General features: G+C 40.2%; 2 protein-coding genes across 2 annotated transcripts; one reads left to right on the top strand and one right to left on the bottom strand.

Annotated features, from left to right (window-relative positions):
- Positions 1-2,955: 2,955 nt before the first annotated feature.
- Positions 2,956-5,636, bottom strand: LOC118826220 (cocaine- and amphetamine-regulated transcript protein-like). The gene is made up of 3 exons (XM_036597123.1): positions 5,487-5,636; positions 5,043-5,126; positions 2,956-3,292 (listed from the first exon to the last, which is right to left on the bottom strand). Exons 1-3 carry the CDS (start codon positions 5,613-5,615, stop codon positions 3,185-3,187), a joined length of 321 nt encoding a protein of 106 aa, XP_036453016.1. The 5' UTR covers positions 5,616-5,636; the 3' UTR covers positions 2,956-3,184.
- Positions 5,637-13,458: 7,822 nt separating this feature from the next.
- On the top strand, positions 13,459-16,531 carry gadd45bb (growth arrest and DNA-damage-inducible, beta b). The gene is made up of 4 exons (XM_036596716.1): positions 13,459-13,603; positions 14,134-14,235; positions 15,403-15,604; positions 15,998-16,531. The coding sequence occupies exons 1-4, from the start codon at positions 13,563-13,565 to the stop codon at positions 16,100-16,102; spliced, it is 450 nt and encodes a 149-aa protein (XP_036452609.1). The 5' UTR covers positions 13,459-13,562; the 3' UTR covers positions 16,103-16,531.
- The last annotated feature ends 657 nt before the right edge of the window (positions 16,532-17,188 follow it).

The following is a 17,188-nucleotide window of genomic DNA, read 5'->3' as shown; positions in this document are numbered from 1 at the left end:
TGTTCTACGTGTCACAGACGTATAATTATACATTTATAACCTCATTAAACTGCAGTCAGGTTACAGTATATATACATATTCACCATCATTACCTACTCATCACTACCGTTCACGGTGTGGCTTAAAGTCAGCGTGGGTGTAGAAATCATAACTCATGGTGTGAGACGTGATATTTTTGGTTAATAATATTTGGCCCTGCCCGCTGGAGCATGGTGATGTCATCAAAAATCAGATGAGGTTTTCAAGTTGTTATATTTTGATGAAAAAAAAAGAATTTTCAAATCTTTTAAATGATTTGAAATTATGAATACGACCATTAACACAAACTAATATGGTTAAAAAAAAGGTCAGGTTGCCTTTAAGGGAGAATCCCACCTATTTTTTAGAATTTTAATGGATGGTCATTGTCCAGAGTGGTTTGGTGTGAAATGGTTCAGATGTCTTCACAGCGGTGGTGATAGGAACCAGGGGTCGCCATGACTACAACACACATATAGACATTTTATTAACTATCCAGAACCACCAGTGAACCTACACGAGTCTTCTGAGTTTATATGGAATGTTGATGATGGAAAATAGTGGAAAATCTGAAATAATACGTTTTCTTTGGGGACTATTTTGCCTCACAGCGCCCTGCTTTAGGTATCCCTCCACACTGAATGGATTTTAAAGCCAAAATATTCTCAAAAACAGTCTCAGTCATCAGGCAGTGAATTCATAACCATTTCATGTAGGAACTTTCTGTGAGGGAGCTTTTAGAGGTGGACGTCTGGTTCCTATCACCACCACTGTGAACAGTTCTGACTCGGTAAGTTTATCTAGAACAGAGCGTTTCACACCAAACCACTCTGAACCGCTCTGAATGACTCTACATCTTAACCAGTTAATCATGCAGAAGATTTTGTAAAATTGGTGGAATTCCCCTTTAAATCTCTTGAGATCTGCAGCTCTGCTGTACTTGTTTGTCTGTTTATGTCCCCAAAGTGGGTGTGTTCAGTGAGATCATGCGCAGCACAAAAACCTGATAAAGAGCTTAAGCTGTCTCTGGTTGCTATGGCAACCGACCTATTACCATCCCGACACACAGTTAAAGGGTGTGAAATGAACGCATGTCGCCGTTTGTCACTGCAGAGTGAATGAAAACGCCAGAGAAAGAGAGAAAGAGAGAAAGAGAGGGATGCGCAACGGCTCCGTGCATGCGCGCGCGCGTTATACTGTGAGGAGCTCGGAGCTCGCGCGCCCCTACAGGGCTGGACCCCCCAACCCCCACCCCTGCCCCCCCCCCAAAAAATAACATTCATACAGATATCAGTAATAATCAGACACAAAGCCGCTCACTGTGCATGAAGACGAATCTCTCCGCTCCACCTTAAATGGTGCAGCAGTGATTATTATTCAGGCGCTGTAATAATAACTGCTGCACCATTTAAGGTGGAGCGGACAGTTGGAAAAGGAGGTCGGTCCAGTCACCTCTGTGCAGCTCCTGCAGCGCGCTCTGTGCTGGTTTCGGGTCGGCTGTCCGGTTCTGGCTCGTGCTGCTGACGACAAGGAGCAGGCTGGATGGAGCGCGAGCCGCCATCGCGGACACACACACCGCGGAGGATGACGTCGTGCAGCAACAGCACGAGGAGCCGCCAGCCAATCAGAGCGCGGAGCTCAGCGTCACGAGGCAGACACGCACACACATACTCAGCATCTCTTTCCCTCTCTCTCTCTCTCTCTCTCTAAAATTTATTTATTTATTTAGTTACGTATCGGTTTCTGTAGAATCTTTAGCAGTCTTACAGGAAGTGTACAATAGGAATCCGACAGGAATCTATTAATAAATGCAATAGCATATCCAAGAAAATTCCTATAACATATTCAATAGAATTCCTATGGGATGATCAATAGAATTCCCATACCATATCCAATAGGAGTCCTAAAACATATCTAATAGGATTCCTATAGGATGTTCAATACAATTCCTATAGCGTATCCAATAGGAGTTCTTTGGACTTTGGAATATTTAGTAGTATTCCTACAGTGTATCCAATATCCATTTTTTATTCTTCCTTTTATATTGTTTCACCTTTATTATTATTACTGTCCTGTGCTGTGTGGCTGATACTGGCTACTAAATATCCTTCGGGATCAATAAAGTATCTATGTATCCATCTATATAATTCTTATACCATATTCAATAGGATTCCTAAAGAATGTTCAGTGGAGTTCCTGTTTTTGTTTTTATTTTATTTTTTGTTAACATTTCTCTACAATCCAAAGTGGCCATTGTTTATTCAAAATACACCAAAACAGCTAAATATAAGCCCCTTTATGAGACCCTGAAACATTACATCAATAACCAAACTATTCAAAATGAACACAGACTGAACATCAGCCTCAGACTCTGTAAATCTCCCGGCATATAGAGTTTATAAGCTGCTTATTTGTCGGCATCTTTTCTGATTGTGGTGTAAATGCTGTCCTATAGACTGTTGAGGGGGGTGGGAGCACACATTATGCCGCAGTGCATGCTGGGGATTGTAGTGTAGTGCACTGTGAAACTAATAAGTTCTAATATTGATAGAAATTTTTAATATTTCTGCGGGCTGAGTGGGATTGTGCCACAGGTCTGATATGACCTGCAGGTTCTGTGTCCAAAAAGTTCCTCAATTAAACTTAAAAGTTGTTGAAGATTGTTGAAGATATATTTTTTGAAAAATGAATAATTTGTACTTAATGGCTGTTTTAACTGGAAAGGAAGTAAATGAATGAAGAGTGGGCTCTGATGTTCGTGCAGTAATATAGATAAATAAATAATAATTAAAATAAAAATAAGAAGAAGAAGGAAACCACATACTTCTGTGGGGCCCTTGTGATGTGGGGGGCCGAGTGATGGCTTATAAATAATGACAATTACCTTTGGTCTCTTTATTTTAATGTAAATCCCTAATGTCTTTTATTCTGCTTTTATTGTGTTTTTACTTGTGATAAGCACTTTGAATTGTCTAAATGTGCTATAAATGAACTCATACAGGGAGAAACAGTAACAGGTAATGAATAACAGCCTGAACTGATAACATACATTTAACAAACACATAATGTGGCAGTTTATAGTAAATAACAGCTTTATTAGACTTTATTTAGGATTTATACTGAAATGTGTACACACACACACACACACACACGCGCGGCGGTCTCTTCAGAGACACTTCATGATGAAGAAGTCGCAGGTGGTCCCCAGGGGGCAACCGCACAGTTTACCGATCCTCGCTCCTTTACGGGCAGCACACTGCTCACCTGCATCACACTGAGAGAGAGAGAGACACAGAGAGACAGAGAGAGAGAGAGAGACATAGGGAGAGAGAGAGAGACATAGAGAGAGACATACACAGAGAGATGGAAAGAGAGAGAGAGAGAGAGAGAGAGAGAGAGAGACAGAGAGAGAGAGAAAGACAGAGAGAGAGAGAGGCATAGAGAGAGAGAGAGAGAGACATAGAGAGAGACATACACAGAGAGAGAGAGAGAGAGAGAGAGAGTTAGAGACAGAGAGAGAGAACGACAGAGAGAAAGAGAGGCATAGAGAGAGAGAGAGAGAGACATAGAGAGAGACATACACATAGAGAGAGAGAGAGAGAGAGAGACATACACAGAGAGACAGAGAGAGAGAGAGAGAGACATAGAGAGAGACATACACAGAGAGATGGAAAGAGAGAGAGAGAGAGGGAGAGAGAGAGAGACATAGAGAGAGACATACACAGAGAGAGAGAGTGACTGTAAGTGATGAGGGTCAGTGTGATGTATGTAATATGAGCCGTTTGTCACTGAACTCATGTTTAAAGTTACTCTGGGTTTATGTTTCAGCCTCGTTCATGCGGATCTGGATGTTTTTAAAAATGCAGTTTTTCTCTTTATTTTTAAAACATTGTCGTCCACAGCAGCAGCGTTTTTGAAAATCTTTATGTCCAGTCAGTCCTGCAGAGACGCTTTGCAGCGATGATGGCGGCGATACAGACCCTGCAGACTCTGAGCTGCAGACCTGTGTAACTCTGTACTTCACCCACACTCACACTCCGATTCCTGCCGGAAAATAAAAGCTTAAAAAGTGAAGGAAAGCCCACCTCTCGCCGTGAGGCAGTTTATGTTGCCATGGCTACTCACTCTCACACTCAAGTTGGGACCAAGAGCTATTCCCTTCAGCCCCAGGCCTCGGGCATAATATTAAACCTTCAATACTGACTGAACACTTACACTAATAACTGCTTTAGTTCTAAGTTCTCAAAAAGTATCGAAAAGGAAAAAAGACTTCAGACGCTGAGTCCTCTTGGAAAGAGGGAAAAGTCTCTTCCCTTTATTTGATCATCGGATGGCAAGTGGTCTCCAAGGACCCCTTCTGCAAAATACAGTGTCTGAACAGTGCTTTTTATCCTCTTTATCTGGGGTGATCTGATGTCACCCCATCCTTCTTGTCAATCTTGATGTCTTTAGTCTCCATTAGATAAAAGCCCCTTCATTACTTTGGCCCCTTATTCTCAGATGTATACAACACTCCGTTTTAAAAGGCTGGTCTCGTCCAGTGTGTACCAGTCCATCCCGTCCTGCAGGGTCATTCTTATATGATATCATGCCAGTTCACAGACACCTGCAGGTAAGTTCAAGGAGTTCACTACACTGGAACACACACAGTCTACGGCCTAATGCTTTTCCTATGTTACCCCTTTGAGAGAGACATTAATATTCCCCCTTTTAGCCAAAGCCTAACCTGTCTGATTATTGATTACATGACTAATCTATTTGATTATTAATTAAGGGTGTATTTATTCAAACTTTCCCTTCACTCACTTAATCACAGTCAGTCACTCCCTCATTCATTCTCTCACTCACTCACTCACTGTCTCTCTCTCACTCTGAGATGGTTGTGAATGTGCTGCCTGATGTCTGAGATGTTTTATGATGGTGTTGTGTTCAGGCGGAGGGATACATGCTGGGCGTTTTGAGGTAAATAGTCCCTGCAGAAAGCGTATTGATCTGTCATGTGTTCAGAGGAAGGCGTGTCTTACTGAGGGCAGCTGTCCGAGCTTCTTGGTGGTGCTGGGCAGCTGTTTGTTCTTCAGCTTCTCCAGAACAGCCTGCAGAGCCTCGATCTGACACACAATAATAAACAATAAACAATAAACAATAAGATATTTAATAATGTTTTAATGGTCATGTTTACTTTATTATCATTAATGTTATTGTCATTATGTTAATGTTATTATGGTGTTATTAATATTAATGTTATAATTAAGTAATTGTTATTATTCAACTCAACAAGTCTTTCTCCTGCTGGCTTTTGATGGCCGAGCATAAGTTATAACTATTATTATCATTATTAATATTATTATTATTATTAATTGTATTATTATTAAACTCTCCAAGTCTTTGTCCTGCTGGGTTTTAACAGCCATGTGTATGTTATTATCATCAGTGTAATAATAATAATAATAATAAAAATAATAACTCACCAGGTCTTTCTCCTGCTGGGTTTTGATGGCTGGGTGGACGGAGCGCGTGTCCGGCGAGTCCTCACAGGCGGACAGGATGATGGACAGGGAGAAGGAGGCGGTGATGAGGATGACCCGAGCGCTGACCATGGTGCTGAAACACTGACCGCTCTCTGAAGACGGAGCTCAGACAGCGACACTGAACTTTATAACTGCTCTGACATCACACACAGAAACATTCAGCACTCACACTGACGTCACTGACTGGCTGGTCAGCACAGCGACTCCTTCACCTCAGTGGCCTTTTCCCTCTGTTACATTTACATTACTAATAACAGCACTTTTAAATCAGAGAGTGAACAAACCTGCTTTTACTCTTCAGCTCCTGACTCTCTTTGACTCTCTGCTGAGTTGGTTCAGCTTCTGTTCTGCTTTACTGTCACTTTAAAATCTTATTTTAGACCAAACGGATCCAAAAAGAGAAAAACAGAGTCAAACAAACTTCACGTCTTACACAAAAAGGACTGCAGTGGAACGTCTTAGAACATCCAGCGTCTCTGAGCCTAGAAACTGGCTTCTCATTCCAGCTTTCAGTTCCACCTTAAACGGTGCAGCTGTTACATTCTGGAGCCTCAGCTGCACCATTTAAGGTGGAACTGAACGCAGGAATGAGAATGAGATGAAATTCCACCCAAAAAGCAATTAAGAGCTAAACGCCAGGGACTGAAGTGGATCAGAGGAATAACAGATGACTTTACTCACTGATGCACTCAGGAAGTTCAAATCCATCAGAACTGCACTGAGAACATCTCAGAGCACCTTTAGACTTGATGTAAATTCTATAGGAAACAGTCGTGCTGTAAGTAGTAATTATATTAATGCCTCTTATGATAAAAGCATTAATCTCTGATTCTGTATGAAGTTTTGATCAGAAACAGAAATGAACCAGTTAAAGTGACCATGCTGAATTTCGGACACTGCTGGTTTTGACGCCGTCTGTGTTGACTGAGGAAGCGCTTCTGAATCCGGGTCAATATTGACTCTGACCTTGAGGTGAAGAGGGTCAGCGGCCTTAATTAGCACTGTGGTCAGTCGGCGTTTGGACAGAGATAAAGTCTGACCGCCCGCAGGAAGAGAGCATGTTTGATCATTTCTCTCATCACAGGACATTCATTATTCATCAGAGGATTTCCACCAATCAGAACAGTCCACACTGGAAACAGTGCTGGATTTATTTCATTTAAATGTAGGGCTGATCAATTATGGCAAAAATCATAATCACGATTGTTTTAATCAGTATTGAGATCATGATTATTTAACACGATTACTCGCTGACTTTGGAAACATCATCATTCACTTAATGAACTTTAATAAACTTGTCTTTTTAACAATGGATTCCTTTGAACTTTGAACTGTAAAGAAAAACTAAATGGAAAAAAGATAAATAAGATAAATAAATAAATAAATATTATATAAATATATATACATTTAAGTAAATAATGTAAAAATAATAAATACAAATAAATAATATCACTCATGTTCTAATGCACTTTCACAACCTACTGAAAACTCCTAAACACAAATAAAAATAATAAATAAAAATAAATTACACCAAACTAAACGAGCTGAGTTTAGGGAGGGTCACTGTAAAGGAAAGGGGTGCACTGGGTTTATGACACAAGATGAAACAATAGCATCATTTCAAAACAGAACAATAATCATTTTATCTTGATTATTTTGCTTTTGTAATCATTGGAAGTCAAAATCGTGATTGAAAATAAAATGTGATTAATCGTGCAGCCCTAATCAAACATTCATCATTTCACCTTGAATTAATATAATATATCAACACAACTACTGACAAAAACACAAACTGAAAAACAGTAAGTGTGACCTGTTTAATTCATGTGTAAATGATGCCACATTTGAATAAACTGGACGCTGTAATTATGATGTTTTATAGGTGAGTGAGGACAATATTTTATAAAGAAATCAAACATTTAAACAGTTTTTCATGAAAGTGAGACTCAACAGTCGCTTCACCAAACCTGGAGATTCCCTCTAAACTAAACATATGACTTTAACAGCTGGATTGGTGTGAAGTGTGAACAGAGCGACACTCCTGAGTGACTCAGCATAAATCAAACTTAATCAATAGCTAATCACTAATAGTCACTCTAATACTCCACTAATCACACTTTCACATGGACATCTGTGTGGATGAACCTCTGCATGAAGGCTGACATTTAAACATCATCGCTGTTCAAAACTTTGGAATCTCTTAAAAAAAGTTTGGAATTGCTGTACAAATTTTTCAAATCATCAAATGTTATGATAAAAATAACATTCAGAATTGGTTCTAATAACATTAACAACAGAATGAAGTTCTTGTTCATTCATATGCAGAGTTATTTTAAAAATCTCTTTTGGTATCTAATTGATAATATTTAAACATTTACCATATAAAGTGATTTATATAATAATAATGGGTGGGTAGTGAAGTGTGATTTAGTTCTAGACCCAAAGAAACTGAACTGCAGTCTGAACTGACTCTTCTGTTTGTGCTGATGGGATCTGTTCAGTGCTGTAGCTCATGCAGTTTATTGTTAAAAGTCGTTGTGGTCAGTTTCAGTGAAACCGGCCTGCTCTCTGTGGAGCGTTTGATGTTTGAAGTGGTCAGTGAGATCAATTACAGTCTGCAGTTTCACTCTTTTCTTCTTATTCACTCTCTAATCTACTGAAACAAAGAGCTCTGAGCTCATCATCCTGCAGATAGAGACAGAGAGAGAGAGAGAGAGAGAGAGAGATCGAAAGAGATGGTGACAGAGGGAGAGAGAGAGAGAGAGAGAGAGATCGAAAGAGATGGTGACAGAGGGAGAGAGAGAGAGAGAGAGACAGAGAGAGAGAGAGAGAGAGCACTGACAGTTACCCAAAACAGACCTGCAGGCTCCCTTCACTCACAGCAGAAACCATTGACCCTGTAAACTCTCATGTGGTCCTTCAGCTCATCAACATCATAATCACAGAACCAAACCATGTACAGTGGTCACCACTTTATGTGGCTTTTTAGTATATTTGTCTATTTTACTAATTTTATCACATTTACCTTGTTTTGAGTCCCTTTCCTGTAGTTTTTAACTATGCATTTAAATGCGATGTGTATGAAAGACACTGTATAAGTTTATTATTATTATTATTGTTTACCATAATAAAAATAAAAATAAAAATAAAATAAAATTAGCAGCACTGAATGCCGATTTTATTTCTCCACAAGTGGAGAGTATTTGAGAAAGTGATGATGATGATGATGATAATGATGATGGCTGTAGTGCTGTATGTAGAACTGCAGAGATTTGCATCAGAGATGTTCATATGTGCTGCATCTGGTTATTCTAACAGTGATGAGGTGTATGGTCCTCTACAACACTGTCTATTACACTGTCTGGCCCTCTATAACACTGGGTGGCACTGTAAGGAGCTTTATGGATCTATGTAGCATGGTATAATACTGTGCGACACTATATGGAACTTTCTGTCACTGTTTTTTACTGTGTGACACTGTATGGCCCTCTATTACACTGGCAATGTACAGTTATGTATATTATAGCACTGTATAATACTGTGTGGCACTGTATAGCAATATACAACTGTAACACTGTATGGTAGTATATGACACTGTATGGCCCTGTATGCACTACATAGCAGTAAAATATGCTGTATATGACCCTATTCATCACTATATGGCACTAGACTGCATTGTATGTCACTGTAATGGACTACAGGACATTTTATAACACTGTATGACACTATATTGAACTAACACTGTAACACTGTATGGTTTGTCTTATCTGTGGTTTTTGCCTTTTATTTCCTTTTATCCTTCATATTCCTTAAGCACTGATCAAATGTCAAATTTATAATAAATGACGGTAAATAGATAATTACACTATATCATTTATCATTGAAAGATCAAGCTCTGCTGCTGGTTTTTAAGCTCTAAATGACCTTAAAGCTCCTGAACATCTGTCTGTTTATGATCTCAGATCTGCAGATTCTGACCTTCTGAACTCCTTCAGTAAAACACAGAAAACGTGGAGAGACTCTTTCAGTTATTCTGCTTCTAAACTGTGGAGCTCAGTTCAGCTTTTATTAGACAGTCGAGCTCAGAGCTCACTTTTAATAAACACCTGAAAACGCAGCTCTTTAACTCAGAGCTTCAGTAAAACTCTACGACTCTTTAACTCAGAGCTTCAGTAAAACTCTACGACTCTTTAACTCAGAGCTTCAGTAAAACTCTACGACTCTTTAACTCAGAGCTTCATTAAACTCTACGACTCTTTAACTCAGAGCTTCAGTAAAACTCTACGACTCTTTAACTCAGAGCTTCAGTAAAACTCTACGACTCTTTAACTCAGAGCTTCAGTTAAACTCTACGACTCTTTAACTCAGAGCTTCATTAAACTCTACGGCTCTTTAACTCGGAGCTTCAGTTAAACTCTACGGCTCTTTAACTCAGAGCTTCAGTAAAACTCTACGACTCTTTAACTCAGAGCTTCATTAAAACTCTACGACTCTTTAACTCAGAGCTTCATTAAACTCTACGGCTCTTTAACTCGGAGCTTCAGTAAAACTCTACGACTCTTTAACTCAGAGCTTCATTAAAACTCTACGACTCTTTAACTCAGAGCTTCAGTAAAACTCTACGGCTCTTTAACTCGGAGCTTCAGTAAAACTCTACGACTCTTTAACTCGGAGCTTCAGTAAAACTCTACGACTCTTTAACTCGGAGCTTCAGTAAAACTCTACGACTCTTTAACTCAGAGCTTCAGTTAAACTCTACGGCTCTTTAACTCAGAGCTTCATTAAACTCTACGACTCTTTAACTCAGAGCTTCAGTAAAACTCTACGACTCTTTAACTCAGAGCTTCAGTAAAACTCTACGACTCTTTAACTCAGAGCTTCATTAAACTCTACGGCTCTTTAACTCAGAGCTTCATTAAACTCTACGACTCTTTAACTCAGAGCTTCATTAAACTCTACGACTCTTTAACTCAGAGCTTCAGTAAAACTCTACGACTCTTTAACTCGGAGCTTCATTAAACTCTACGGCTCTTTAACTCAGAGCTTCAGTAAAACTCTACGACTCTTTAACTCAGAGCTTCATTAAACTCTACGGCTCTTTAACTCAGAGCTTCAGTAAAACTCTACGGCTCTTTAACTCAGAGCTTCAGTAAAACTCTACGACTCTTTAACTCGGAGCTTCAGTAAAACTCTACGACTCTTTAACTCGGAGCTTCAGTAAAACTCTACGACTCTTTAACTCGGAGCTTCATTAAACTCTACGACTCTTTAACTCAGAGCTTCAGTAAAACTCTACGACTCTTTAACTCGGAGCTTCATTAAACTCCACGACTCTTTAACTCAGAGCTTCAGTAAAACTCTATGGCTCTTTAACTCAGAGCTTCAGTAAAACTCTACGACTCTTTAACTCGGAGCTTCAGTAAAACTCTACGACTCTTTAACTCAGAGCTTCAGTAAAACTCTACGGCTCTTTAACTCGGAGCTTCAGTAAAACTCTACGACTCTTTAACTCGGAGCTTCAGTAAAACTCTACGACTCTTTAACTCAGAGCTTCAGTAAAACTCTACGACTCTTTAACTCGGAGCTTCAGTAAAACTCTACGACTCTTTAACTCGGAGCTTCAGTAAAACTCTACGACTCTTTAACTCAGAGCTTCAGTAAAATGTTTATCTTTTTCATATGATCTGTGCTTCAGGTGATTTAAATGAATTTAAAATTTTAAATGAAACTCAACTTTCTTTTTTTCTTTTTTATTAACAAAACTGAACTACAATAGAAGAAAATCAAACTCAGCTATAATTTCCTCTGTGACTGTTAAACCTTATCAGCTGATTGTAAAGCATTTGTATGAAAGGTGCTCTATAAATAAAGTTATTATTATTATTATTATTATTATTATTATTACTGAGTAAATAACTTATTGTTGTTTCCAAATACTTGCTGTGATATGTATCAGGTATACTGGGCTGGATTAGTGCACTCTGCTGCTGCTGCTGCTGATGATGATGATGACGATGATGATGATGATGATGATGAAGTTGTTGTGTTTATGTGACCATGTGACAGGTCACGATCTGACCATCCACACGAGTGTCCTGTAGATTAGCTGCTGTTTGTTAATCCTTTTTAAGTTCCACTGTTTCCCATTCACACCTGTATTAAAGGAAGAAGGAGGTGTGAACTGTGGTTCTTTAATCCATCAAACAAGCTGGAATATTAATCATTAACACTCTGACTTCATCAGCTGCATGTGGCCTTTTCCGGGGCAAGTCTCTACACGCCCTTCTGTTTGAACTGTATTAACTATATGGCTCTGTATGAAATATACAGCAGTGCATGCCACTGTATGAACTATATGGTACTGTATGAACTGTATGGCACTGTATGGCACTGTATGGCACTATGTGAACTGTATGGCACTGTATGCCACTGTATGAACTATATGTCACTGTATGTGACAATAATAATGTTTATTCAATACACAGTAATTTCATGCATGTCAATCTGTTTACTTACAGTCTCCAAAGCTCCTCTAACGGCAGCCCAGCGTTAACTGCAGCTCTCGACCTGTTTTATCTAATCAGTACTTCATTATGTTAAATCAGGTGCTCTGAGGAGAACTCGGAACCAAACTTTGTTCAGGGACAAACACTGTCAATCAATCAATCTATCTATCTATCTATCTATCTATCTATCTATCTGTCTGTCTGTCTGTCTGTCTATCTATCTATCTGTCTGTCTGTCTGTCTGTCTGTCTATCTATCTATCTGTCTGTCTGTCTATCTATCTATCTATCTACCTATCTGTCTGTCTGTCTGTCTGTCTATCTGTGTATCTGTCTGTCTATGTATCCACTATTGCCTGCCTACAGAAGGTTCTTTAAAGCTTCATTAATAAAGCCAACGCTTCTATATAGAACCATGAACACTCAAAGAAGCCTTTGAATGATTATAGGGTTCTTAAATGAATAAATTAAATGGTTCTTCAGATTTATGGAGAATGTGCTGTAGATGGTTCTATGTGGAACCTTTTTGAAAAGGGTTCCATGTAGCACCAAAAAGGGTTCCACTATTGTTACAAGTCAAAGGACCCTTTTTTGGTACTACATAGAACCATTTTTGAGTCTGTCTGTCTATCTACGTATCTGTATGGCACGCTATAGACCCTACATTATTGGCTAAAATGGTTCTATGTAGCACTTCTACAACACATTCTTCATCAATCTGAAGAACCATTTCACCATGCAGAGGGCTCTTTGGGTGTTCATGGTTCTTTATAGAACCATTTTCTTTACTAAAGAACCGCTGAAGAACCATCTTTTAAGAGTGTACTTGGCGTTGAGCGCCACTGTTCAGATGTATTTCGTTGTATTTTACTCCAATTCTCCACATGTACCTGTAACACCTCCTCATGGCCACCAGATGGCGTTGATGTATCAGTGAATTAGAAAGCTTGAGTATGAACAGGTTTTGCAGCAGCAAACCAAAAATTTTATATATTTATATATATATATATATATATATATATATATATGTGTGTGTGTGTGTGTGTTTGTGTATGTGTGTGTGTGTGTGTGTGTGTGTATATATATATATATATATATCGTATAACTAACTAAATAGCTAAATAAAGCCTAAACTGTAGGTCTGTCATTTTCCCGTGTAAATAATGTGTGAATGTTTAACTGTCATTAGTGTTTCATCTACAGCGCACTGACTGATAAAGGTGAGAACAGCTTCATTATTAAACTCCTGCCTTTGATGAGTGACATAATCAATCAGTGATCAGCTCCTAAAGAGGCTGATTGGATCAGTCCCCACACACACAGATGGAGGTGGGAGGTGTGTGGCTCCGCCCACAGCTGCAGATATAAAGCTGAGGAGTTCAGAGGAGAGCAGCAGAAACACGGCAGCCTCCAGCAGAGAGGATTACAGGACCACTCTGACCCGGACTGGACTGAGTACTCACGTCTGACTTCACTTTACTCTGGACTTTACTGTGAGGATTAGAGGCGAAATGACTCTGGAGGAACTGGTGTCCTGCAGCACAGACGCAGAGTGAGTACACCAGCAGTATGAGTGTGTTTATGAGTGTTTGTGTGTGTTTACCTTTTGTTGGGTCCATGAACATGTCTGCTCTCCATATGGAAAGAAATGCTTTACCCTCCAAAAACTGCAGGAAAAAGTAGGGGGGACTAATTTTCAAATGAATAATGTAAACAGTCGTTCAGAGTGGTTTGGTGTGAAACACTCCGTTCTAGATAAACTTACCGAGTCAGAACTGTTCACAGTGGTGGTGATAGGAACCAGACGTCCACCTCTAAAAGCTCCCTCACAGAAAGTTCCTACATGAAATGGTTATGAATTCACTGCCTGATGACTGAGACACTGTTTTATGATAGTTTTGAGAACTTAAACTTGTTTAGTTTCTCTGAAACAGATATTTTTACAACAAATCAATCTGGAGGACCTCTGAATTGTGGAGAAATTTGGAAATACTGGTGGAATTCTCCTTCAAGCATGTGTGTTTATGGAGTGTATTGTAATCGCATTGTGTGTGTGTGTGTGTGTGTGTGTGTGTGTTTCAGGATGCAGAGTGTGTGTGACTGTCTGGAGGAGCTGCTGAAGGCCGCTCGTGATCAGGAGCGTCTGACGGTCGGGGTGTACGAGAGCGCCAAACTCATGAATGCGTAAGTTACACAAACACGGAAACACCTGGAGATGCACACAGAGGGTTAAACTGGAGTCTGAAAGGTGGAACATCTCGTTGATTATCAGCCTTCGGTTTTTCAGAGACAGAAAGAAAAACCAGCACAGAGCAGCAAAACCAGCATATGTTGTGTTTTGGATGCAGGTATTCTGGTCAACCAGCATGACCATGCTGGGGTGACCAGCTAAACCAGAGCCAGACCAGCTCTAGAACAGCACAGACCAGCATGAAATGCATGCAGGTTTGTGCTGTTGTTTCAGCAGGGACTTAATGGTTCTATGGTTTTTCAGCAGGGCAGTAATGTCAGTGCTGTTTCAGTGCGGTGACCATGGTGGGCCTCTATAGATGTGGTTCCGCTGCTTTTAAAATACTGATAGTATCTACAATACGCTAGAAAAGCGCTCTGTAGTTTATCACAATACAGTAAAGATGGCCACATCACCCACTCCTACTGAAGAACAGCTGTAATCGTTATTTTGATATTTATAAAACTAGCTTAGCCACAGATTTTAGCTACTGCAGAGCCACAGCGCAGACAGCAGCAGTTAGCTAGCGTTTATATGAAGATGGTGTCAGAACCAGTGTGAATTCACATCACGGTAAAACAGGTATAGTTGGGATAAAAGTTAACTAACCAGCTGATCTGTGATTATTACAGTGATATTACATCTGACTACATTAAATAAGATGATGATGAGGGATGAAGGGTGTTAGCTACAGAAAGCTAAAGGCTAACTAGCCTTAGCAGTCTCACTGTATTTGGATAGTTCACTATAGATTCTCTACAGATATTCAAACTGTTAACAAACTATCTGCTGAAACTCAGTTGATTATAAACAGTGGTGGGGTCAGGGTGAGGATTTGGACCAGGGTTAAGGCTAAGAGCAGGGTTAGGACTGGGTTTAGGTTTTGGATTATGGTTAAGGTTGGGGTTAGGATTAGAGCAGGTATAGAGATAAAGACAATTAAGCATCTAAAGTGGACTATCTAAATAAAGTGTTGCTGCCTTTTCTGCTGTAATGAAATGAGGTTTTGAAAAACAAACAGTGTAAAACATACAGGGTGCATGCTGACCACATGACTCACTCTCTCTCCCTCTCTCTCTCTCTCTCTCTCTCTCTCTCTCTCTGTCTCTGTCTCTCTGCAGTGACCCGGACAGTGTGGTGCTGTGTGTGTTAGCGTGTGATGAGGAGGACGAGTGCGACGTTGCGCTGCAGATTCACTTCACTCTGATCCGGGCGTTCTGCTGCGAGGCCAGAGTGGACATGCTGAGAGTGTCCGGCATGAGGAGACTAGCAACAGTGCTGGGAGAACCACGAGAGCGGGACCTGCACTGCATCCTGGTCACGGTGAGGGTCACGGGGGGAGGGCATTATAACGCTCAGGGTCACACTGAGGGTCACTCGCACTCACAAAAGTCAGATTCATCCAATCATTGGGGGACCAAAGTACAACCCACGTTACTAAATGTTATTCTGCATATTGCATGCAATTACACATTTCCACCACAGGGGTCTCCAAATCCCCAAATCCTACATAGTGTTGCTTTGAAGAAAACTGAGCAACTGTATGTGTCATTATAAACAGAGAATAATTAGTCCTGTTTAATTGGACTTCGTGCAGCACATTTAGAATTTTTAATGAAAGTCACTGTAACTCCTCAAACCACAAAAACATACAAAATATTCTGATACATTTCATGAAATTATCACTCAACTGTTGCCCGTTTTTATGTCCTGCAGAGTCCTCAGGCTGAGCGTGAGGAGCTGGGAGCAGTGGGTCGGTACTGCAGCGAGAGCCGCACCAGGAACCAGTGGCCACCCTGCATCACCCTGCACGAGCGCTGACCGGCTCCACACTGGACACTTTCACTGAGGAGAGCTGCAGATAAACACGCAGAAGAGCGACCCCGCTCTGTAGTTACATCAGAGGCCTGTGCAAATTAGCACACCGCTCGGGACCCCCGGACCCCCCAGCACAAGAGGGCGTCTTACTGTATGACTATGGGAGGTTTGGGGCAGAGGGGGGCAGAGTGGGGATAAAGAGGCGTGAGCTGTTTCGAAGACTGAGCAACGCGAGGCTGAAGCAGGAAACAGCCGACTGATAAAGTCCCGAGCTCACAGAAGTGGAGTGGTCAGATTTGGTCATTATCGTTATTGACTGGACTATTTATTACTGGACACACTGTGATGGCAATGCAGAAACTGTAATATATTTATTTATTTATGAACTGATACAGGTTTTATTCTTAATATGAAAATAAATGTATAAATAGAGATACAGCTTCATTGTTGTTCTTCCAAAAGCACCAGGCTTGTTATTATGTTATGATTCTTAAGACTTATTCAGTATTCAGCATGAATTATTCAGCATCTACTATGAATTATTCAGCATCTATTATGAATTATTCAGCATCTACTGTGAATTATTCAGCATCTACTATGAATTATTCAGCATCTACTGTGAATTATTCAGTATCAGTATACTGCATTTTGCAGTATGTTCTATTATTTATCTGCTATGAAACGAATGTGTGAGTTCTGTAGTTATGAGAGTGAGGAGCTGAAGTGTGGACCCCCATGCAGACCCCCAGAGTTTAAGGAGTTAAATAATGCTCAAAATCGCTTCGTTGGCTTTACATGGTGAAACTTTGACGCATCTTTATTTGCTTGAGACGTACGTGAGACTAAACTGAGTTGTTCTGCAAAGTTTCCTGTCAGTCACTCCAAACTGATTTGAAACTCAGCACCTGCAGGCGGCTCAGCTGAGTCTCCATGAAAACTAAACACAGACCACATGGTGACTTCTCACCAAAACAGCAGGGCCAACGTGCTGAAACTTAAGCTGGCTATGCACAGATATGACATACAGTGTTAGACAGACACGCAGCTGTAGATGCTTTTAGACAGTCGAAACGATTCGGAATGTGAAAA

The sequence above is a fragment of the Colossoma macropomum genome, unplaced genomic scaffold (assembly GCF_904425465.1).
Source record: "Colossoma macropomum unplaced genomic scaffold, Colossoma_macropomum, whole genome shotgun sequence".
NCBI classification, from domain to species: Eukaryota; Metazoa; Chordata; class Actinopteri; order Characiformes; family Serrasalmidae; genus Colossoma; species Colossoma macropomum.
This window is presented reverse-complemented; position numbering and strand designations above follow the sequence as displayed.

What these genes read in the sequence shown, in the direction of transcription:
- gadd45bb (XM_036596716.1), top strand. Translation starts at nt 13,563, where the DNA reads ATGACTCTGGAGGAACTGGTGTCCTGCAGCACAGACGCAGA. An exon ending in AGCGCCAAACTCATGAATGC is followed by an intron (nt 14,236 to 15,402) that starts GTAAGTTACACA and finishes GTCTCTCTGCAG; the next exon opens with TGACCCGGACAGTGTGGTGC. An exon ending in TGCACTGCATCCTGGTCACG is followed by an intron (nt 15,605 to 15,997) that starts GTGAGGGTCACG and finishes TATGTCCTGCAG; the next exon opens with AGTCCTCAGGCTGAGCGTGA.
- LOC118826220 (XM_036597123.1), bottom strand. Translation starts at nt 5,615, where the DNA reads ATGGTCAGCGCTCGGGTCATCCTCATCACCGCCTCCTTCTCCCTGTCC. An exon ending in CCCAGCAGGAGAAAGACCTG is followed by an intron (nt 5,127 to 5,486) that starts GTGAGTTATTAT and finishes ATTGTGTGTCAG; the next exon opens with ATCGAGGCTCTGCAGGCTGT. An exon ending in AGCTCGGACAGCTGCCCTCA is followed by an intron (nt 3,293 to 5,042) that starts GTAAGACACGCC and finishes TCTCTCTCTCAG; the next exon opens with TGTGATGCAGGTGAGCAGTG.